This window comes from Nothobranchius furzeri, chromosome 1 (assembly GCF_043380555.1).
Source record: "Nothobranchius furzeri strain GRZ-AD chromosome 1, NfurGRZ-RIMD1, whole genome shotgun sequence".
Lineage (NCBI taxonomy): Eukaryota > Metazoa > Chordata > Actinopteri > Cyprinodontiformes > Nothobranchiidae > Nothobranchius > Nothobranchius furzeri.
In genome coordinates this window covers 64,896,039-64,921,147 of record NC_091741.1, presented here as the reverse complement: position 1 = coordinate 64,921,147, position 25,109 = coordinate 64,896,039, and the positions used below count along the sequence as shown (strand labels likewise).

At 43.2% G+C, this 25,109-nt stretch overlaps 1 protein-coding gene across 2 annotated transcripts in view; it reads left to right on the top strand.

Annotated features, from left to right (window-relative positions):
- Nucleotides 1-25,109, top strand: part of matr3l1.1 (matrin 3-like 1.1) — a 37,812-nt gene that overhangs the window by 12,504 nt on the left and 199 nt on the right. For both annotated transcript variants that reach the window (XM_015952383.3, XM_015952377.3), the window contains exons 10-19: nt 5,003-5,127; nt 5,220-5,602; nt 20,481-20,547; nt 20,621-20,760; nt 20,833-21,011; nt 22,795-22,861; nt 22,922-22,950; nt 23,217-23,765; nt 24,557-24,629; nt 24,988-25,109. In XM_015952383.3, coding sequence (XP_015807869.3) covers nt 5,003-5,127; nt 5,220-5,602; nt 20,481-20,547; nt 20,621-20,760; nt 20,833-21,011; nt 22,795-22,861; nt 22,922-22,950; nt 23,217-23,765; nt 24,557-24,629; nt 24,988-25,109 — 1,734 coding nt within the window. The remainder of the gene's footprint in view (nt 1-5,002; nt 5,128-5,219; nt 5,603-20,480; nt 20,548-20,620; nt 20,761-20,832; nt 21,012-22,794; nt 22,862-22,921; nt 22,951-23,216; nt 23,766-24,556; nt 24,630-24,987) is intronic.

Here is a 25,109-nt window from a genome sequence, read left to right as displayed (position 1 = left end):
TTAATTAGAAAAAAATAACGCGTTAAAAAAATTAACGCATTTAATCGCAGCTTGCATTTCAAGCACGGCAGAACCTTTGTCATTGCACGACTTCCTCGTAGACTGAAAATCACTGACGCACACAACAATGCACAGTGCTAATGGCTACTAAAATGGAATGAAAACAGAAAGAAGTTGCCTTGCTTGGACTGATGCAGGATTTAGGAAACACATCCGCCTCTTTTCTTAACTTGGAAAAAAAAACTTCCAGACAACAACAGAGTCGTGTCGCGGACATTTTTCAGAGATCATCTCTGTTGGGGCTGCCCGGTGGCACCGGAAACTTTACAAAAGTTGCGGTAAGCCAGTGGTTCCCAAACTTATTTAGCCGCGCACCCACTTCTATGTCCCGACCATATTGATGAACCCCCCCAGCCCCACATCAGGGCATGGCTATATATATATATATATATCAGACGTCACGCTAAACCAGGGGTCGGCAACCTGTTCCCATCAAAGAGCCATTATTACCTGTTTCCCACAGTAAAGAAAACACCGCAGCAGCCGCTGCGTTGTGGGCGGGGCCTACCCTCAGACAGCAGAGCGCTGCTCACAACAGGTGACAGCAGCCAGTACCGGTCGCTCGTGTACGTCAAAGCTATCTTTCATAAGAAGATAATCAATAAAACGATTTATATAAAAAGGATCCAGAAGTTGTAGCCCGTCTCTGCCTACAATATTTTGATATTTTTCACCCTGTTGGTGGTTTTACTGAGCAGGTGCCACTTTTGTCATACGTTTCTTTTAAATACATGTTTAGACTGTTCAGAATACAAATCCAGGCTCTGTCACGTTTGCTTGTTGTAATTAAACTTTGTAGGTGGGGAAGGTCAGAAAAGGATCCGATCAATTTGTTTTTCCCTCATTTACAGCGACGGAGATAACGGCGCAGTGCGCCTGGCTCTGGTGTTAATCAAGTTAAATTATATCTCTTTGCAACAATTTTCACAAGAAAACATAACGGTTAAAAGCAGGGCTTGTGTTGACCGGACAGTTCCCGTATTTGGCCGTTTATTTTGACGTTGAAAGAATAGAAAAAATTACCCCGACGCATGCAGACGAACTGACACTGTATTCGTTTCGCAAATCGCAGATGTAGCTAAATCACTCAAGAAAAGATTCCCTTCTGAACATCTGAGCTGGACACCGCTCAGTCAGCGGGTACATAAGGTGCACAGCGAGCTGAAGATGTGGAGAGGGGCTTGGAACACGTCGCAGAACCAGAGCGCATGCGGGAAGATTCCTTCCACTGAAGCGAGAGTTTTCCAAACCCGGTCTCTCAGAGAGACTTGTCACTTAGAAAATGTTCCCTGATGATGAAACTTTGGCTGAATTGTGCTTGTTCCTGTCTCCAATGTGGCGTCTGTTGAGAATCCCAGAATCTCACATCGTCTTCAGCTCAGAAAGCGTCTATATGATTACGCACAAGCGTGACGCGTCAACCCGGTCACACAGTAGACCGGGTTGGACCTGTTCAGGTTTACAGACAATCTTTACATTTAGAATTGGCATACAGATGTAAAATTAATGCAGTAAAATATAAAGCATTTTATTTAAATATCTATTCATTATTTTACAAGCACAGAGAGCCGCATCAGATGGATGGAGGAGCCGCATGCGTCTCCAGAGCTTGCCGACCCCTGAGCTAGGGCATGTGCGGAGGACACACACACACACACACACACACGCACACACACACACACACACACAAGCAAAATATACTTGTTTTCAATTACGTTTATTGGGCCCACATACATTTTCTTAGGCCCGCCCACAAATGAGTTTCTGGCTACGCTAATGGTGACTTTTGACAGACCTCTCTGAGTTCCGCAGCCATTACACTTTTCACCTCGCGCACCCCCTAGCGGCAGCTGGGAATCCCTGCGGTAAGCTATATTTTTAACATTTACGTAACATCTGCAGTGCTTAAAGCACCAGACAGAATAATTCTGTGCCCTAACAGTAGTTTATGAAACAGGGTGTCCGCGGGGTTTTAAAAAGTATTAAAAAGTGATAAATAAAAATAGTCAAATTTAAGGCCATTAAAAGTGTTAAATTTGGTCTCAGAGGTATTATTTTTTCCAAGTTAGGTATTATTTTTTTCAGACTATCAAGTGTCGTATTCTGAACATCGACATAGAAATATATTCCGAATGAAATGTTTTGAACGATTATAAAAATAAAACAAGCCGATTATTTGCTCCTCCCACTTGAGCTGCCCTGAGTTACAAATGAAGCGCTCCGTTGCCAACTTAGCGACTTTGATGCTATTTCTAGCAGCTTTTCAGACCCCCTTCTTGACTTTTTAAATCTTAAAAGTACCTAGCGAACACCTCAGAAACATCTCTGGTAACCCTTAGCTACTTTCTGGATAACTGTCGTCGACATTTCCTGCTGCAGGTTAGCTAAACACTCCGCCTGCGCTCCGGACCGTTCTTCAGGACATTAGGAAAGGGAATGATGAAGTGATGTGTCAGTCGCTAAAGAAACAGCTCTCGGAGCCGGCTCCCTGTTGGAGTAACCAGAGTGAGTGACACACACACCGCACCTGCGGGCTCCTGAGCCACTAAAAACGGCTAAATGTGCGCGTGCGGCGCGCTAGACACACGTGCAGCTTGCCCCGATTGCTGTGAGACCGGGTTGGGGGGTGGGGGGTGCAGCTGTGGTTGGGACAATTATTACATTAACTGATGGACTTGTAAATAAATAGTTTATAAATAAGGTAGAAATAAGTTCCTCACGCTGATAAATAATAACTAATCTATCTGAGGACACGGTGCTAGTGCACTCTCCTACAGCACCTTGACATGACTAAATAAATGTTATGCAACATTTTGTGAACATCAATTTATTTGCATTTATTTGTTATAAATGCCACTGTATAATTCTTGCTGTCAGTATTTGCAAGATATTGGTATTTGAGTCTGTACGGGTTAGACTTAAATGAGTTAAACCAAGGTCTACAGCCCTTGGGTCATAAACTATGAGCTATAAGTATATTGGTCTTTTTATACTGGGAATCAGGAGTTCTTTTAGTGATCATCTTGTTTCTTGTTTATTTTTGCCCTGATTGTGCCCTGAGCAGTTTTATGACTGAATAAAAATAAATTTAAAAAATCTACATAAATTGAAAAATCGTCTTAAATAATCGAGATCTCAATTTCAGTCACAATAATCGTGATTATTGTTTTTGCCATGATTGAGCAGCCCTACTTTAGCATATCCGGTCACATTATGATGACGTCATATTCAGTGGTCGTTCTGCATCATTTCAGGCCTCGTGGTCAACTGTCTGAACCGCTGAAAAGAAGTGCCTGGCATATTTTCTAAGTAAAATAAATATGCGCAATACGTTGTCAACATCAGTGAGTCTCTAAGTCTATGCTTTTTGTATGTTATATATGTTAAAATATGTGTAAATAGGTCGCTGATTAACACTTGCAATTTAGTGTTGTCATGGTTTTAAAAAAATTCTGAAGGTAGTAAAAAAAAGTATTAAAAAGTAGTAAATTTTACTTAAGGATTGCTGTATATACCCTGATGAAAGTAGTCAGACAAACGAGGCACCTGGCTGCCACTGGGAACGCTCCGTGTTCTCACTACTCTGTAAACAATCACAGACAACGTGTCTTACAGTTGAAAACAGAAGTTTAAGTTAAAACAGAAACACTCTGAAACTTTTCTGATGATTTTCTAAACAATTCTGTCGGGGAATTATATGTTTCTGAGACGAGTCTCTGTCTAAACATCACATGCATTACTATCATTAAGCAGCGAGGTGTGTGAAGCTGTCATCAGCTAAGGGGCGGATGCTTAAGTGTATCAGGGGCAGCGAGGAACGAGAAAGTTGTGATCAGGCTGGAGATCACACCAGATTCACTGCTGCAGGCGTGAATCTGCGGGTCTGCGGCTTCCCCTTCTTAACGTGACATCAGGACTTCCCATGTAAGGAAGGTCCGCTCACCTGTTCGTCAGATCATTATTTCCTCGCCATGGTCATTTATCTTCCCATCATCCTCCAGTCATCCAACTGGAACCAGTTAGTGTTCCTGATTATTCTCAGAATATGCCACGCCTGCTCTGGTGTTAAAAGTTAGTACATTTAAGTCCTAGATCATATTTGTGCCTGTTCTACTGTCATTTTGAAGGATTATTATTTATGTGTTTTTACTACATTATGAGTAGAAATGCTAATAAAAACTCCCAATTATACAAACAAGTGAAACTGGAAAAATTAGAATCTGGTGCAAAGTCAAATTTATTTCAGTCATTCAACTAGGCAGAGAGACTATTTAAAGGCTCAGGAACCCTTTGCAGGTGTTTTCTATTAGTAATTATAATTTTTAGTTGATTTGGGTTTTGTTTCATATCACACAGTGACATTTGAATAATTAAACTGCATTTCTTATTAAAAGCTTTAGTTTACAGTAATAACCATGTCTAATGTTTGATTCTCTGTCTCATAATTTTAATTAAAAGTTTTACTTTGAGAGCACATTTTGCTGAACGATTAAAATGAAATTAATTTAGATTAATTAATTACAAACCCTGTAATTAATTAGATTAAAATTTTTAATCAAGTCCCAGCCCTAATTTTTACATGTATAAACAGAAAAAAAGAATATGTCGTGATATACATCGGTCCCGCATGTGCTGCAGAAATTACAGCAATATAGATTTTAAGCCATATCGCCCATTCCTATCCGATACCACACCCATTTTAGATGAATGTTTCATGTTTGTTCAATCAATCAATCAAAGCTTTATTTATAAGTTGAACCCAATCATAATTTATTCACTGCTGTCTAATCAACATCATCTCAGAAGTGCCGTAGCTTCAAGTTAAAACTGATTCCTATTATCAGCTGACCTGATGGATCCTGGTTCTATACAACCCAGAACCCTGCAGGCTGAACTCTATCACGGGTCTTGGCTCTAAACTTTTCTAACTTAACTGTTTCAGGCCTCTGTTGAGATGAAGTTCTCTGCTGACGCCCAGAAGCTGGTCAATTACTACACGTCCAACACTCTGAGGATCAATAATGACCTCATCAGTGTCAGTTTCTCTTCTGAGTACAAGAGCCTCATGTGAGTGGGACCAGGTCCACATGAAGCCGTCTCTCTGATTCTGATCCACTCATCTGTTGGTAATAAAGGTCCGGTTCTCTTCTGTCCCCCAGGAGGGTTTCAATGGCCCAAAAGTACGAAGAGGAACCAACCAAGACTACAACGAGGAGCAGTGAGTCCAGCAGAGATCGGAGGACCAGGTCTAGGTCCAGAGACCGGTCCAGAAGAGATGATGAATCCAAAACCAGGTCCCAAGACGAGATCAACAGAGATGAAAGAACCAGGTGTAGGTCCACAGACAAAAGATCCAGATCCAGAGACAAGATCAGTAGAGACAAAAGAACCCGGTCCAGATCCAGAGACAAGCACTTCAAAGATGAGAAGACCAGAAAAGTTTCTGGAGACAAATCCATTCAAGAAACAACGTCCAGTTGCAAAGAAGAGTCCAGCAGCATCTCAAAGCAGAACCAATCTAAAGAGAACTCTGAGAGACCAGGTGAGACAACAGAGCCTGACTCAAACTTTATCCAACCTTAGAGCAAAACAAAACCAACATCTGTGACCGGACGGTTACACCACACATCTCCACACACGTCTCTTTCATAAAAACGAAGCAGGATCATCTGTCTCTTTATGCAGATGACATCCAACTGTACATCTCCTTTAAGCCCCATGAGATGTCTAAGCTGCAGCTGTTACACACCTGCTTAGACTTAGAGATCCTCATCTGTGCCCCAGACAAGCTGGTTCCCAAAGTCAGAGACTCTCTTGGTCAGCTTGCTTCTCACACCAAACCTTCTGTCAGGAATCTTGGCGAGACTTTTGACCCAGCTCTCACCCTGGATTCTCATGTCAGTTCTCTTGTTTGCTCTTCCTTCTTCCATCTCAGGAACATTGCTAAGCTGAGTCCCATTCTGTCTCGCTCTGAACTTGAGACAGTTATCCACACCTTCATCTCCTCACACTTAGACTACTGTAACTCTCTTTTCACATGTCTGAGCAGAACCTCCCTGAACCGTCTACAGGTGGTTCAGAATGCCTGTGCTCGGCTTCTGACCAAGTCCTCCAAATACACCCACATCACCCCACTTCTCCTCCAGCTTCATTGGCTGCCAGTCAACTTCAGGGTTCATTTCAAGATCTTGGTTCTGGTCTATAGGGCCTTACATGGACCAGCACCATCTTACATTGGTGATCTTCTTAGTCCCTACACCCCCAGCAGGTCCCTGAGGTCCAGTGATTAAAGCCTACTGGTTGTGCAGCACCAGGCTAAAGACCAAAGGTGACAGGTCATTTGCTGCTGTGGCCCCTAGACTCTGGAACTCTCTTCCCCTGAGCCTGAGATCAGTGGACTCAGTGGTCTCCTCTATAAAGCAGCTGAAGACTCACTTGTTCAAGCTGGCTTTTGTATGACCTTCTTCACCACTCTCTCTTTATTCTGCTCTCCCCACCTATTCCACCTTCCTCAGGATCCAGTTTTCCCTCTTTCCTATTCACTTTCTCTCCTTCTTAACATTTTTTTAAATCACAATTGCCTATTTTTGCTCATTTTAAATGTATTTTTAAACATTTTCTAAATGCTTTTTTACATTTTTACATTTTTTGTTTTTGTGAAGCGCCTCGTAGTTTTTTTCTTGAGGCTCTATAGAAATGATATTTTCTTCTTCTTCTTCTGTCTATCTTCTGCTTGATCCTGATCATGGTGGAGCAAGTTGGTGAGAGTTGGACATGCTCCTGGTCCTGGACAGGTTGCCAGTCTGTCACAGGGACACAAGGAGACTCCACACTCGCACATGGAACCACTTTAGGATCATCGGGTGTTTTCTACATACTGTAAATCCTCTTAATATTAGCCTGTATTCAATTACTGGCCAGGTCTCCTACATTAGCCGGTCTCGCTGTCATCGGGGGTAAATAAAGGTCCGGGCTATTATTAGAAACAGCACATAATTTTTTTTTCTTGGCAGGCATCAGCATTACTGGTATAGGAAGCCCAAGTCACGCCCATCTACTTCTGGACCATTGGTCCCCGGAAGATCAAAAAAATGAATGCAACTCAATGGGGCTAAAAACGCTATTTTCTAATTTTGCTTGTTATGTGCAATGGATTTCACATATGATGTCCATGAATTTTAAAGAAGCATTTTCATACCAAGAACACGCTTATTTACGAACAGGCGGAAATGCTATTTTTGTGTGAAAATAAGTCCAGCACTACAAATGTGCTTCACGAAAGTGACGTCATCGAACCAGACATGAAGAAAACTGAGGGAAAATGACTGTAAGTTTAGAAAACATCAAGTCCTTCCCACAGGAGGAAAGAACCACCATAAATCTGGTCATTTGGTAAGTAGCAGTTAAGCTAGGGGAGAGTAGCTTTTGTGGTGACGTCACATATGCGACGTGCCGATTTCTGGTGTGTTGTCGGAACCAGCGGAGGTAAAGAACGTTCTGCCACTGTACCTGGATTTTGTGGCTGAGCTCACTGCATCCTGGGCCAAGCTGCTATCCACCCGCAGCACGGTCCCGGGTTACAGTCAGTTTTTGGACCTCGACGGCGCAGAAAGGGCAAGATTGGTTAACCTCCCTCCGATGGAGCCCCTTCTCGCGGCTTACCTGGCCCCGACTTGCAATAACGAAGTTTGTGGACAAACTAATTACCCTCCAAGCCATGCCGCTTCTCAGCTGCACAATTGGAGAAGGTTTACCCTGCTCAGGCCTCCACTGCCCATGTCCTCAGCTCTTCCACCGTGCTCCAGACCTACCAAGCACTTTGCCTGGCAGACCTTGGAGCAAGGGTCCCACCCGACAGCCCACTGACCCTCTTCATCAATGAGATACGGGTCACGTCGGACTACATTCTGCGAGCGGCCCGAGGCGTCGCCCTGCTGTTGGGAAAAGGTATAGCCTCAACTGTAGTGGCTCAGAGACACTTGTGGCTGACCCGACAGGGCTAACTACCCGGACGAGCCTGTCGCACCCAGTGGTCTGTTTGGACAGTCCCTCGACACTATTCAGACAAAGTTCGAGGCCCAGTGGAAACAGACTGAAGCGCTACGCTCCATCATCCCCAGGCGGGAAGGGTGGCGCATGGCATCTGGGTCTGACAGGAAGAACCTGATCTCTCCTCCTCCACCTCAAGGGATCATCCTCGCCAGCGGCAGCGAAGGGCTCGGTCCCAGCTCAGACCCCGTCATTCCCTCCTCGCCACTCCGCCTGGAGTAATGGCCCTCCTGGGGACTCACAGAAATGCTCTGTGAGCCACAAAAAGAAACCTCAGTCGTCCTGATCCCGGGACCGACCTTGTTCAGGTTTTGGACCCTGTTGGACTACAAAACCCCAGTTTTCCATGGTTGAAATGGACCAGTTCAGCTACGGTTCAACCCCGCAGTCCAAAGAGACTTAGTTTTACTGCCCCCAGGGGGCGAGAGTTGTACTGTTTACAAAAACATTCACACAAATGTAATAAAGGGCTGCATGGTGGCGCAGTGGTTAGCACTGTTGCCTCGCGGCACAAAGGTTGCAGGTTCGAAACTCGGCTGCGGCCTTTCTACGTGGAGTTGCGTGTTCTCCCCATGCATGCATGGGTTTCCTCCGGATACTCCGGTTTCCCCCACAGATCACAACATGCCCTATAGGTTATAAATTGTAAGTCGCTTTGGATAAAAGCGTCTGCTAAATAAATAAACGTAAACATAAACAAATATAAAGACTGCTGTTTGCACTCAAAGATGTGTGGATGTCTTTACAATGCTTCTTAAATTGGCCCCATAAAGCTGCGTCAACCCGCTCCGCTGGTGAACGACAGCTCAGTTTTCACATCAAATCCTGTGTGCAATCAGCTTCTGTGGGAGCAGGAAAAGCTGCTGTTCTCCCGCTCTGCTGGAGAACAGCAGCTTTCCTCCGGTGGCATACATGATGTTCAGAAAGCCTCCCGTTCCGCTAGAGGGCAGCAGCTCCCCCATCATGGCACTGAGCGGTTGCCTCGTGGTGAAAGTTCACCTCTGGCAAGCATGCGCAGTGTCCCCCTGGGTCAAGCGCAAGGTTGCCATGGGTTACCGACTGCAGTTCCTCGTCAAACCGCCCGTATTTCCCTCTGTTGTGCAGACGTGTAAATACCGACGCTGCGGTCGTGTTACCGGAGGAAATTCAGACTCTACTGTTGAAAGGAGCTATTTGAGCGGTCCCTGTCGAGGACACAAAACAAAGGTTGGTACAACCGCTACTTTGTTGTCCCGAAAAAGGGGGGTGGACTTCACCCTATTTTGAATCTGCATGTGTTAAACAAGTAACTGCGCACGTACAGGTTCAAAATGCCAACACTCAAACAGCTACTGGATACAGTCAGTCTCGGAGATTGGTTTACTATGATCAATCTCACAGATACTTATTTCCAGGCGGGAATCCATCCCGATCACAGGTGGTTCCTGCGCTTTGCTTTTGAAGGGAAGGCCTATGATACGTGGTTCTGTCTTTTGGGTAAGCTCTAGCTCTCTGCACCTTAATTGTGTTGAAGCCGCACTAGCCCCCCTCAGGGAGGAGGGCATCCGGATTTTGCTTACCTAGACGACTGGGCTCTAGTAGCGAGTTCCCGAACACAGGCAGAAACTCACACTGCACGGGTACTTTCCCACGTTCAAGCCCTGGGGTTTTCTGCAAACTACAGAAAGAGTTCTCTAGTTCCGAGTCAGAGTTTCTCCTTCCCCGGGCTGTAAATTTGCTCTCGGTCAAGCAGAGCGCGTCTCTCGGACCAGCGAATAGCCGCGATACTCAGTTGCTTAGCGCGCTTTCAGCTGGGAGCCAGACTGACACTCCGCACAGTAGCTCTTTCTCTACTGAATCTGACCCACACATTGCTGCACTGGTGCAATCTGAATCTCCTGTCTCTCAGAGCAGCTTATGTCCCCGGGTACCTAAACCACAGGGCAGACTTGCTCTCCAGGGGCGGACCTCTGTCAAAAGAATGGAGGCTCCACCCCAAGGTGGTGTCCCAGATTTGGCTGAGGTTCGGCAGGGCAGTAGTGGATCTGTTTGTGTCGCGCACAAACACACACTGTCCCCTGTTCTTTTCCCTGACGGATCAGACTGCTCCAATGGGATCGGATGCTCTGGCGCAACTTGGCCCAATGTTCTCCTCTACGCTTTTCCACCGGTGGAACTGATTCCAGCAGTACTGGAGAGAGTGCTTAGGTGGAGCACGTCTCTGATTTTGGTGGCCCCTCAGTAGCCCCTCAGTGGCCCACAAAGTCTTGATGCCCGGTGATCATCAGTCTGATGATAGCCCCCCCATGGAAGCTCCCCATCAGACAGGACCTTCTGTCACAGACACAAGGGAAAGTGCTGCACCCGCGCCCCCATCTGTGGAAGCTGCAGGCCTGCCTACTGAAAGATCCAACCTGTTAGCTTAAGGTCTTCCCCCGGCTATGGTGAGTACTTTTCAGAGCTCAAGAGCATGCTCCACTAGGGGTTTATATGCCTATAAGTGGAAGATTTTTGAAGTGTGGTGTCTAAGCAGGTCAGTAGTTCCCTCACAGAGCTCCATTGTGGACATTCTGTCATTTCTACAGGATCTGCTGGACAATGGCTTGTCATTCTCCACTTTACAGGTCTACCTGGCAGCCATTTCGGCTTGCCATGAATCTTTTAATGGAGTTTCTCCTGGCGCTCACCCTTTAGCCGTTCGGTTCATGAAAGGGGTTCCCAGACTGAGACCCGTTATTAAATCGTCTGTCCCTTCTTGGGACTTCGCTTTGGTGCTGGAGGCCCTGTGTGGTCCCCCATTTGAGCCTATTGAATCGATCGGTATGACGCTTCTGTCTTATAAGACAGCTCTGCTTCAGCCTTTGTATCGGCTAAAAGGGTGGGAGACCTTCATGCTCTTTCAGTTCACCCTTCCTGTCTGAAAATGTCATCAGCTGGAGCTAGGGTCACTCTGCATCCGAATGCTGCGTATTTGCCTAAGGTCATCCCGCTCAACTACGGTTCCATGACCATAGAGCTTTCGGTCTTCAGTAGTCCTCCTTTTGCCTCTGAGGAGCAGAGGAGACTGCATTGTCTGTGCCCGGTTCGTGCTCTGCAGTCTTATATAGATCACACTCAGAGTATCAGAAAAACAGGCCAACTGTTTGTGTGTTTTGCCAAACCCTCCATGGGTAAAGCTTTGTCAAAGCAAAGACTTTCTCATTGGATTGTGGAGGCCATTTCCCTGTGTTACAAGGTCACTGGCTACCAGCTGCCCCTAGGGGTCAGGGCACACTCGACTAGAGGTCTGGCTGCTTCTTGGGCGCTGTTTAAAGGTGTTTCAGTTGGTGACATTTGCTCAGCTGCAAGCTGGGCTACACCCCACACCTTTGTGAGGTTTTACCTCTTAGATGTTTTGGCCTCTTCGGTGGCCCATGCGGTTCTCTCAGCTGGATCTGACTTGCCATCTTAGGTTGCAATCTCAGGCCAGGTTTGATAGCTGCTCATAGGGGCGTTTCGATAAGTCCCATAGTACCTTCGTTGTACCGAATGAATCAATTCAATTCAAAAATACTTTATTAATCCCAGAGGGAAATTTGAGTTTCAGTGCACACAATTCTGAGATCAGACATACATACATGGATGCATGACAAGAACTGCCGTGGAAAGGCCTCAGTAGAGCCTCGGTCTGGCTTGGAAACTGCTCTGGCATTTTGAGTCTCTGTGTTTGTGTATTCTTTTTTGGATATCATTTGTGCAATTGTTGGACAGAATGACTTGCTATGGCATTAATTGCATTAATAGAGCGTCCAAGGAGTCTCCACTTCATTTTTTTCGGTAAGTAAAATTATATTTATGTATTTTAGGTTACTGCCGAGCTGAGCTTAGATTTTAACATGTACTGTTTAACAATGAAATTTAAATGTAATAGGGTAAAGTGCATTTAACATAATGCTGCACTTTAGAAAATGGGTTGAAATATAACATGTTGGTGGAGCTGGGTTCCGACTATCGGCTTGTGGAGCTCTCGGGAGACCGATGTTTTCCACCCGTTTCTCCCCTCCCCGCAGCTCGGTGCATCTCTGTCTGATCGCGGCTTCTGTTTGATGCGCGGGCTGCCGGCTGGGTCCCCCCGCAGCTCGGCGCATCTCTGTCAGATCGCGGCTTGATTGATGCGCGGGCTGCCGGCTTGTGGAGCTCTGGAATGGAAACCTTTCCACCCGGTTCTCCCCAGTGGCAGCTCTGCGCATCTCAGATCGCAGCGGCGCTTGTCTGCTGTGCGGCTGCCGGCTTGTGGAGGTCTCGTAGACCTCTGTGTTCCACCCGGTTTTACCCAGCGGTCATCCCGGTGTATCTCTGACTCAGAAGCTCTGGTGTTGTGCACAGTTAACTCCGTAGCTAGGTTGCTATCTCCATTAGGTTAGCTCCCACCTCTGCGTTAGCTTTGGGTTAGCCAGGGTTAGCTTCAGGTTAGCTTGTAGCTAGTTCAACTGGGTGTCGTCAGTTGATCCCAACCTTACAGTCCCACCCTCAGCTCCTCCTCTCTTCCCTTTTTTGGAATTGTCTGGGCTTGACGGAACCTGTGACACGGTCAAAATGGCAGTGGTGGCTACCTCCCATTTGGCCTCAAAAACGTGATATTGGAGCCTATGGAAAGGAATTGTCCAGTATATTTATGTTGATGGTTCGAGTTGAGCTGCGCCTCACCTGGAAAACAGATGAGAGCAGACGGAAGCAGCAGGGGGAGCGGCTGAAAGCCGGCGTTTACATCGGACAGATTTCCCTACATGTGTAGCTCGGGGGTGACAATGGCTGAAGATATCGCGCTAGAGTCGGTTAGAGTTCATACTTGTTTAATTATTTATTTTAATTCTGGTGCCTGTTTGCAGCTGAAACACATCCTCACATGCTTGTGGATATCATATATTGTATATGGAGACCTGACTGTAATAATAAGTAAAGGTTATCAGCTTTAGGTTTAGTGTGCTCATAGGAAACGTGACAAAAGAACACAAAACACATTTCTCTTTATGGCCTATATTGTTGTCATCATCAACATAGCATGATTTACAGAATACTTGCGACCAACTAACATTTTTTTTCTCCTTGAATACGCTTTAATGACAAAGCACATAATACAACTACAAAGAAATAACAAGCACAATGTCAGGGGGTTTCTATGGGAAAACAAAACAGTCTAACAAAGAATCACATGATATAGAACAGGGAACATAAGTTTATGGTTTTGACAGCTTTCAAATTTTGAGAATGTTGTATGGTTTGACTTTTATTTGATTAATTTATTGATATTATTTGCTAAATTACATATACATAAGTCGAAATTTTCTTTTCTTCCTTGAACCTTCCTTTCAGTGCTTTTTAAATGAAACCAGACAATATATAAAAACCATGTGACCAACTAACATTTCATGTTCTACCACCGGATGTTTGGATCAAAATATGAACCAGTCAGAACTTAGGCCCTGTCCACACGTAGCCAGGGATCATCCACATGAAAACGGATCTTTTTAAAAACTCCGGCCAAAGTGAAGATCTGCGTTTTCCCCGTTTTGGGTGTCTGCGTGTGGACAGACAAAACCGGAGTTTTAAGGTCCGCAACGTCACTTTCCGCGACAAAAAATGCTGACATCACATGTGCGACCTGTGTTTACACTAGCCGACAGCATGGATGCCCTCAGAGCTCCGCTCGCTTCATCAACTGTCCAAGCGCTTTTTGCTTGTTTGTTTTTGCAAGCGGAATTACTGCTCCTTGCGGAAGACCACGGACGAAGGGCGAGGTTAAGAACGGGGGAAGTACTGCCGCCTACAGGTCTGGCATGTCCTTAACAACGTATTTATCCGGGTACGTGTGGACAGTTTTTTTTTAAACGAGGTGGTGTGGATGCAAGTTTTTGGAGAAGCGGATATTAGTTTAAATAAAATCCCGGCTACGTGTGGACTAGGCCTTAGATCAGGTGAGAGCCAGGCGTTTCCCGTCATCCCCTAGGTTTTGCAGCCGGTGGAGAGCAACTGCAGCGCCTTGCTCCAAAATCTGCGGCCGCCTTGATCTCACGAGGTTATCGTTGCCTACGTATGCATGACGCAGAGCAAGTCGGCGTCAAGTCGGACACAAATCTAACCGGCAGGGGGTCGACCAAGATGGCGCTCTTGAGTGGACGTGCTTCGCTGAGCTCCGCAAACCGAACTGTTTTCTATATAGTTAGAGAGTGAACAAACTGAACTTTCGCCTTTAGTTATCTGTCGCGTCTGTTTGGCTGCACTATGGCTACGTCTGCTGGTAAGATGAAACCTCAGGAGAAGAGGAAGAGCGATGTAAAAAAGGTGCTGATCAGTACATGCTCTACCAACAAGGCTGCTATGCTAGCTCCCGCTGAGCTGCCGGAGACCAACAACATGCCAATTGACAATATGCACGACTATCTCGAGTCAGATGCGTATCCACCGAAGGTCTCGTTACTGGAAGATAGTTTTCCACCTCTCCCTGTCACCCCGGTCAACTCACCTGCACCTAAATGGAGACGAGTGGAAGACTCGACAACTGATGCAATCCTCTCCCAGCTTTCCTCCCTCACAAAGCTGATAAACAACAGGTCAGATGCATTGGAAAAGTTGGTGAGTGACAACTCCGTAGTGATTGCAGAGGTGAAGCTGGCAGTCACAGAAAACCAAGCAAATTGCAGATGTTAAAGAATCCTTTAAAGCTGTTTGTGTTGAAGTAAAAGAAGTAAAAGAGAGTTGACCGCTGCGAAACTCTGTTTAAAGATTGCAAAGTTAATTCTGATAAGACAGAGCAGCGTGTCTCTCAGCTCGAGGCTTACTCCCGACGCTGGAATCTCAAGCTCCACGGCTTAGAAGAGAAGGATCAGCAGGATCTACGACGAGAGATTATTCACATATGCCAGGGTCTGCTCCCTGAGGCCATAACCAAGCTTCCAGATGCCATTGATGTCGTTCACCGCCTTGGCCCTAGGAAGCCCGGTGCTAATCAACCAAGAGGAGTCGTCATACATTTTATCTCCAGGTACTACCATGATGCTGTGTGGCGCTCTGCCAAAAACTCCACTTTCCTGAAGAACAAGAGCTTGAAACTGGCGGAGGACTTGTCAGAAGAGGACAGGGAGAAAAGGAAGTAGCTGTGGCCCCTTGTTGACCAGGCACGGAAAGATGGCAAGCTGGCTTTCTATGTAGGTGGTCGCGCCTTTGTGGGCGGAAAGGAGATTCTTCCTCCCTGAGACGCTGAATAGACATTCCTAGCTAAGTGACATTTTTGTAATGTTTACAGCCTGTTTGAATTTGGTAGCACATGTTCACAATCTTTTATAAGGTTTGCTGTTCTCAGACCCATGTTGGTGCTTTGTTGAGACCTTTATCTATTTTCGCATACATGCTAGTTTTTCTGGTCTTGCTATTGTCTTTGTTTATTTTCCTTATGTCTTTGTCTATTATCTCTTTAAACACAAGAGGTTTGAGAAACCATCTAAAACGAAAAGCTATATTCTTATACTGCAAACAACTTAATACTGACTTTTGTTTTGTACAGGAAACGCATTCAATTGAACAGGACACCAACTTCTGGAAATCACAGTGGGGGGGGGGGGCGACCTGTGGCTGTCTCATGGGTCAGAGCGTTCAGCCGGTGTTTGTATTTTGAAAAACCGCTTTAGTGGAAAAGTTTTAAATTCTGAACGTGACAAAACCGGTCGTTACATATTGCTAGTCCTAGAGGTTGCCGGTGTAAGTTATATTATAGTTAATGCCTATGGCTTCAATTCGCAAGCAGAGAACATTGTTTTTTTATTTTTATTTTTTTTGATAATTTGGAAGAACGTCTCCTTTACTAGTTATCTAAATACCCAAAAGCTTCTATGGTTTTAGGCGGGGATTTTAATTCTGTGTTAAGTAATCGCCTGGATAGGCTGCCTTCAAGGAATGAAGACTCCTCTAATATGTATGTGAAGACGTTCTTACAAAGCTTTGATTTAACCGATACATGGAGAGATACTCACCCGCTACAGAAGTCATGTACATGGAGCAACAAAACTTTATCAAAGCAGTCTCGCATTGATCTCTGGCTTATATCCAAGGATTTGAAAAATTTGATTACAAATATTTTACCAGCACCCCTATCTGATCATAAGACTATTCAAATTATCATTCCTTCTCTTTCTCCTGGTCCTCCTAAAACCTCTTATTGGAAATTAAACAGTACAGTCCTTAAACACAAGGAAGTGACCTCTAAGATTGAGAGTTTCATTCGACTATATTGGGACAAAGCTCAAAATGAAAATCTCTTTAGCACTAACTGGGAGTTATTGAAGTACAAAATTGCGAAATTCCTTAGAAAATATAGTAGTGATTTAGCTAAAAAAAGGAGATTAGAGGGAAATGACACTATACTTAAAATTGCATTCCTAACTTCTAAGTCATTAGATGCACTCACTGAGTCAGAACAGTTGGAGCTAACCAATCAGCAGCTCAAGTTAGATGAGATATATAAACGAAAAGCGCAAGGTGCCTTTGTTACATCTTGCTGCAAGTGGCTCGAAGAGGGCGAGCAGAACTCTTCATATTTCTTTAGCCTAGAAAAGCAGCAATCTAAAATTAACTCCATTCAGCAATTAAGAATTGACGGAACAATCATTGATGACCCAAAGAAAATTTCTCAGTATTGCGCCAAGTTTTATAGTGATCTTTACAGCTCAAGATATTGCTCTCAAGAAGCTTCTACCTTTTTTAATTCTATCCCTAATATTAATCAGATTTCTGAAGCTGACTCCGATTTTTGTGATGCCTCTATATCACTGAAGGAAATTACTAATGCTATTAACCAGCTAAAAACAAACAAATCACCTGGAACGGATGGCTTTACTGCAGAATTTTACAAGCAATTTTCTCAGAGCCTAGCTCCATTTTTAAAGGACGTTTTTGCTGAGAGTGTTTTCAAAGGCTCCTTACCTCCTACATTAGCTCAAGGATTAATTGCTCTCATTCCTAAACCCAAGAAAGACTGCCTCCTACTGGACAACTGGCGACCTATTTCTTTACTAAACAATGACTATAAGATCTTTGCGACGATACTTGCTAAGAGGCGGAAATCAGTGCTTGACTCTATAATTGATGAAAGGCAGTCTGGGTTTATGTGTAATAGACATATTTCAAATAATGTTAGATTGATATTAGATTTATTAGATTATTCTGAGTTAGTTCATGATGATAGCTTCGTCCTTTTCTTGGACTTCTATAAGGCCTTTGACTCCCTGGAGCATGATTTTATAATGGAAGCCCTAAAAAAGTTTGGTTTTGGTCAGTTCTTTTGTAAATCTGTCCAAACTTTGTACAATATTGGAAATAGTTCTATCAAATTAAGCAATGGCACATCCCCAAGGTTTGATTTAAAGCGGGGAGTACGGCAAGGGTGCCCCCTCTCTGTTTATCTGTTTCTTCTTGCTGCCCAACTTCTTAATCTGCACATTAAACACAGTAACATTTAAGGCATTAGTATTGCTAATAATCATATTTTAATTAGTCAGTTGGCAGATGACACAGCTCTGTTTCTGGCAGATGCCTCACAGGTTTCAGTTGCACTTAACTTTATTTGTAGTTTTTCCAAAGCTTCTGGCCTCATCCTTAATCTGAACAAATGTGAACTGCTGCCAGTGAATAATTGCTCTGCTCCTGTAATCTGTAATATTCCTGTAAAAGTCTCAGTCACTTATCTCGGCTTTCATATCACTAAAGATAGAGAAGCCAGAGGGAAGTTAAACTTTCTTCCCCTCATTGAAAAAACTCAGAAGGTTTTCGACCGGTGGACGCAAAGAGATCTTTCTCTGAAAGGCAGAGTTCTGATCACCAAAGCGGAAGGCATTTCTCGTTTAACTTATGCTGCTCAATCGTTACACGTGGATAACTCCTTCTGTAAATCTGTTGACAAGATGTTATTTAATTTTCTCTGGAAAAAAAAACTCATTACATCCGTAAGTCTGTAGTTTTAAATTCATACAACAAAGGGGGCTTAAATTTTATAGACTTTAGCTCCCTCAATAATACATTTAAAATAAATTGGATCAAGCAATATCTCAAAAACCCTACTTCCATATGGAATTTCATTCCTCATCATGTCTTTTCACAATTAGGTGGCCTAAAATTTATTCTGCTCTGTAATTACAAAATACAGAAAATTCCAATTAAACTCTCCAACTTTCACCAACAGGTTTTTTTTTAGCGTGGGCAATGCTTTACAAGCACAACTTCTCTCCACAGAGATGTTATATCTGGAACAACTATAATATTGTCTATAAGAACAAGTCTCTTTTTTTATGAAAAATGGTTCAACAAAGGTATTATACTAGTCAGTCAGCTCTTTAATGAGAATGGACTGCTATACAGTTTTTCAGAATTTCTTGCCAAATATAAAATTCCAATTAGCCCAAAAGAATTTTCTATAGTATTTGATGCTGTGCCTTCAGGTCTTCGTATGTTATTTAAGACGGCTTGTGTCTGTCCTCCGTTATCAGCATCACCTTCGGATCTAACTCAGCTTCCACTAGGCAAAGTCTGTTTTTCTACCTCTAAAACATTGAACTCCAAAATTAGATCTTTATTTCAGGTTGACTTGGTCTCTATTTCATCTGCAACTGTCTATTGGGACAGGTTTGGACATAACGTAGACTGGGGAAAAGTCTGGTCCCTACCACAGAAGTTTCTTTTAACCAACAAAATTAAAGAAATCTCTTTTAAGATTCTACACAGGTTTTACCCAACGAAGGTAGGTTTGAGTAGGTTTAAGAAGGATATTGATGTAAAGTGTTCATTTTGCAACTTACACCCTGAAACTACTTCACATTTATTCTGGACATGGGAATTTACTTACAAGTTTTGGAAAGACGTCAATTCATTCTTAACTCACAACATTCTTCCTGATTTCTCCCTGTACTATAAAAATGACATTTTTGGTTGTTTTGGAGGTAGTGGTAAAGATAACGATGCACTCTTTCTGATAAACTTGATTTTATTTATTGCTAAATTCCATATTCATAAATCTAAACTCTGTAATAAAAAACCCTTTTTTTCCTGTGCTAAGAACAGAACTGGAACAGTATATATCCACCATTTCTTGTGTACAGAACAAAAAATCAGTTAAAACTCTGAATACTTGTACGCTGTTCAATGTACTTGTTTAATTACTCTTTGTGTGTACTTCATTTCTGTTTATTTATTTTTGATAATTTTCCTTTTACTCTCTTGTGTATGTATTACATCTTTTTTTATTTTATTTTCCATATTTGTATGTATTTGACTGTTTGATTGATGGATTTAATTTAAAATATATATATATATATATATATATATATATATATATATATATATATATAATTTTTTTTTTTTTTTTTTAAATTTAACCGGCATGCACTGCTCGCCGATCACCGCTGGTCTAATCTGCGCAGAACTGGCTCATCTCGAACACGGCCATTGCTAGGCTAACGTTTACCATGGCAGCTGCAGAGCCAAAGAAGAGACGTAAATTTGACATCTACTTCAAAGAGAAGGTGCTGGAATATGCTGCAGAGCACTCTGGGGAGCGAGCTGCTAAACATTTTAGCATTGACCCGAAAAGAATTAGATACTGGAAAAAGCAGAAAATGGATCTAGCTGCAGCAAACAAAAGGAGAGCAAGACTGCCAGGAGGAGGGAGAAAAAAGGTTAGCACGGAGTTGGACACAAAACTCTCTGATTGGATCAATTCAATGAGGGACAATCATAACAGAGTATCAAGACGAATTATCCGAAACAAAGCTGTGGAAATATACCCAACAGTGAGTGATGGAGGCGAACAATTTCTGGCTAGCAGGGGTTGGCTGCAAAAGTTTTTAAACCGAAATGGCTTTGCATCGCGACGATGCACAGTGGCTCAGAAGGACCCAGATCTCACAGGAACGGTTAAACTTTGGAGTGGTAAGGTGTCTGTTGCCTTTTGTTGTGAATCAATGACCTAATTACGGTAGTTACAGGAGCTCTTGGTACCCTTTTCTGTGGACAAATCTGATCTGGCACCAATGGTTCTGTAACTTCAGATGAAAGTGTCACTCTGTCTTTATTTAAATACAACACAGAACCAGTGAGGGTGAAGATCCAACAGTCATCAGTCTGTGGGGGAGGTTTGACCCACTTGTCGGTTCAACTTTTCTTCAGTTCTTATAATAGCAGCAAAATAATCTGACCTGCAGCTTCAGGCTGGTATAGAACATCCTGGTTATCGTAGAAGCTGTGAGGATGGACCCAGGTCTCCTCTGGTTCTGGGTTCAGACTCAACTCTTGTTTAAATTTGCAGCAACACAATGTTTAATCAGATTCTTTAGAGGTTTGTGAAATGTTTGCCGTCTCCCTTTCTGCAGACGCAGGAATAAAATCTGAACCTGAAGGTGTCCCTGTTACTGAAGAACAGATGTGTGTTGATGATGGGTGAGTTGAGTTCACACCAGAACCAGAATCTACAGGTCAGACAATTTCTGAGTGGAGGTGTTGATTCCTTCAGGCTGTCGGCAGATGACAGTGATATCGAGGGGATGGAGGTCATCGCAGAGGACGGAGAGGATGTAAATGATGAAGATGTAGAAATCGAGGAGGAGGAGAAAACAAACAGTTCCAAAGAAAGAGAGAATTCACTTGAGCAAGGTAGCAACAAACACGGATCAGATCACAAATGAGCCTTCAAATATGAACTTTTAGCAACATGCTCATTTCCAGATGAAGAGGGGGTAAAAGGCATGAAAACTCAGGATGGGGAAGAGGCTGTGGTGGTAAAGGAGGAGGAGGCGGAACACACTGAGCCTGGTCAGGAGAAATGTGGAGAGGAGGGGAAGACAAGTGAAGTGAAGGAGGAGGAAAAAGAAGAAGAGGAGGCTTCAGACCTCCAGAAGGATGAGGTAAAACTTTCAGAACACACAGATGGAACTTTCTCAGACGTCGTCCGGTGTTTAGGTCTTAAACCCTCCTGGGATCCTAGGATCTGAGTTCCTTTAAGGACATAATAAATGACTATTTTAAACTTTTCCATAAGAACAATAAAATGTTTGTTTCTAATGTAGCGTCATGAAGGGACTGTTTTCCCCTCTCTCCTCATGAAGAACTAAACTCTTTGAGATATGGCTCAAGGCCTTTTGATGCCTCTATCTAAACTGTCTTAACTAGCTATTTGGCTCCCCCTACAGCTCAAGATAGAAGACCAAGAACTCTATTAAAAAATAATCAAATAACTTTGTTAGTCCAAATAATCATGTAAAGTTCAATGTTAAATCAATCTGTGAAATGAGAATATTAATTACTTGATTTTATAATCCTATGATAGTATTTTAATAAGTAATATAACTTTAAACTACACACTAGACTGATCACACGTAATGTTAAGATCACATGACACATTCCTTTGTCTCCAATCAGAGCTTTGCTTTCTGATGCCATGGCATAGTCTGTGCGGTGTTTATTTTTGTTGTCTCATTCTGATTCAACCATAAATCAAAACATCTGAATTATGAAACTAACTCCCACGTCACCCTTAACTCAGTTCAAACGTTCTAGAGTTGAGAGCCGGCCACTCGTAACTTTTTAACCACAAAGAACCTTGACAAGCTGGATAATAAAACCAGTTGCAAGCTCCACCTGAATGCAACGCTCCTTCAGAGTAAAAGCTGAACTCACTGACCCTTCAGGGTCCCGCTGTCCAATAACAGTTGTTTACCTGGAGGCATTCCAAGACTAGTCTGTCGTACCGTACACTGTTTCACCGGCTCCAGTACCAAAGGGGGGTCCGAGGACCTGGCATTCTGGATCGAACATGGAGGTCTCCGCAAGGGTATGTAGAACGGCAAGATAGTGTCTGAATGTGGTTTTGAAACTCCGACTATAGTGTAGAGCAAAAACATTTGCTCCCACACAGAACTAATGCTTCTCTGGAAACGAGAGTTCTGATAACAACATTCCACATTACACCATCCATCTTGCCTCATTCACACCTAGATCCATTCATCACACAGTGTTTAGTTAGTTAGCCTTGTTTTAAATTGTTTAGAAATAAATCTTCTTAAACTTTAACACTTTTCTCGCTCTCTTTTGACTCTGGGTTATTACGAAGTGTTACCTAATCCCTGCAATATAAAGTTCCTATCTTCTGTTTAAAGGTAGTATTCAAGGATGCATCAAATTGATTCCATATTTTCTATGGAATCTCACCTTTGATGGTTTCTCACGTAAGATGTAACTATTGAACCACTACACTTAACAACCTTTCAGATTCAGAACATAGTTCATCCTTATCGGATGTTTAGGTGCTGGTTAAGGGAGTTCAGGTTAGTCCAGATGTTTAGTCCATGTTCCAGAATGATGAGTAGAGATGTTGTGTTTTTAGTTTTGCAGATTTTCTGTTGATTTTGACTAAAATATTCTTGATTCTTTTATTTGTTGTTTATGTTGGAGTGGTTGACCTGGTTTTGTTTGTTTTGTGTTTCCGGGGTTTGTCTGAAATTTTTTGGTAACTTAAAATGTTGAAGAGCTGCAGAGCTGAGTGGCAGATGTGTCTCCTTGTCCAGCTGTTAATGTCAGTCTGATTAGACTTTTCAGGCTGCCTCGGACCAGTACCGGTTCTGATGCAAACAGAAAGTGGATTTGAAGGCAAGTGTTGGTTCTGATCCCTGATGTTTTGTTTCTGGGTAGGATGAGGGCTTCCATGTGGACCTGGAGAACTGCATCACCCTGGATCAGGTGGACTGGGATGATGAAGGTAGACCTACACTAAAACCCTGTTCAGTTTGAATCACTCTGATATTCTGCTCTGTTACAGGTGGTGCTGCTGGTTCTGATGGGTCCAAGGTGAGATTTCTAACTCAAATTGTTCTTGACCAAGAACTCAGATGTTCAGAATTGTTGATCAGTGTCAGATTTGTTTCTGGAGCACATTTAAGTTAGGCCAGAAACTGGTCTGGTCCAGAGGAGACGTTCTGATGCACACCTTATTGGTCCTGTTTTGGTTGAGTACCATCAGAGGTTTTATTTCCTAAAGATCTCTGTTGTAATGAATCCTGCTGGTTCTGTTCAGGTTCTTTGGGGAGATTTCAGACTCTTTCCCTGTATTTTAGGTTTTGGTGGAGATGTCAACTCCTGCTGAGTCTCAAAGAGCTGACCGAGTGCTCCAGTCCAAACCAGTCCTCATTAGCAACTCAAGAACCAGTAGTGGGTCCACCAGTGGGTCAGAACCACCTCATCACCACCTCCATTCCTTCCCATCTTCCGCATCACTGATCTGTCATCTCACGGAGGACACAGCCCACAGCGAGAATAGAGGACTGAAAAAATCTGATGCCTCTGACCCAGACCGGACCTGTTCCAGAGAGGGAGAGGGGTCATTGAGGAAGACTCTGGAGGAAAAGACTGATGAGACTTCAGAAATGGAGACAGCTGAGAACATTTCAAAAATTAATTCAAAAAGCAAAACAACTGAAGATCAGGAGCTCAAAACAACTTCAGAGAAGGAACTGGATAAAAAAACTACAGATAAGAGAGAGTCCACATCCAGACGAGGAGCAAGAACTGGACATGCCATCGATTCTCAGGAGGCTGAACAATCTGAAGAACCATCATCAGACACCAAGATGAAAACAGAAACATCTCAACCAGAACCACAACAGGTGAGCTTGAATGCCAAGCCGCTGACCTTTAGGTGGGTTGTAGATGCTGAGAGAACGTTCATACCAATTGTAGAAAAACCCAAAACAGGGTTTCATCTTCAGTTTCAGATTTGTGTCACTTTATCTACACACAGGTTCTGATTGGACCACTATCTATCCATCAGGTGTTTGGTTACAGCTGCTGATTGAATGCTGGTGCATTCAGTGGCAGCTCAGATTTTTGAGTTTTTAATATTAATCTTTCCAGAAGCTGTTTTTAATTCGGTCATTTAGTTTGCCTAGACGTTTTTTTATGTCCGAAAGCAACACAGGCAGTCCCAATAAGTCAATTAGAGAGTTAAACCAACAGCATAAACCCTAGATCACCTATAACTGGATTTAAACTGTCAGTAAAGGGCTCTCCTAAAGTTTTAGTAGAAAACACAAAAGATTCAAGATGTTTTATGTTTATATGTTTGAGGCTTTTATTGTGAAGGAGTGGAAGAAATTCTTAGAGCTCTGCTGCAGAAGTAGCCAAAAGTTAGGAAGCAGTGTAATTTCACTGCTTCCTCTTTATTTTGTCCTCCTGTGGTCTTAATATTTGGTCTAGGCAGATTTTAAAAAGTGCATGGATGGAGCCTGTGTGATCTTTGCTTTGAACAAATCAAGTTAGTCTTGTTAAACACCTGGGTCATCCTGATGAGTAGAATTTTTTCTAAAAATTTAATATGTAAATCTGAATCCTCCATGATCACAGCTTAACTTCAGTTGCACGAACATCAGCGCAGGACTGATCTAAGGTCTGCTTTCAGAACGCAGACATGGATCGACAGTCTGCACCAGCCAACAGCCCAGCAGAACCCAAGAAACCTGCCACACCAGTTGGTAAGTTTCCTGTTTGACCTCCTGAGACCACATCTGTGGACTTCCACTTTTTGTCTTAGTAATGTTGAGACGCTTGATTTTAAGGTAAAAAAAATATTTGTGTGTGTTCATGTTGATGAAAGCAGACTAATCTGTAATGGCTAGATTTTTTTCTTTTTTAAGTAAGATTAAATACATTCATGAATGTTTTTTCTGATTGGGACTAAGGATTTGTTAGGCCACATATTTCATGAAGTCTAGTATTTTTCTTCCCAGCAGCCAATCTTTCTGAAGGAGTTTGGCTGGCATTTTGGGTTAGAGGGTTTATTTAGTTGCTTCCTGCGGTGCGTTCACTGTCCCTCTGGTTTTTGTGTTGCAGGAGCAGAGTTTGTGCGCCCAGTTGTTGGTTATTTCTGCAATCTGTGTCAGCTGATCTTCAGTGATGAGGATGAAGCCAAGCTGCTCCACTGCAGCACACCGGAGCACTACAGGAAGTATCAG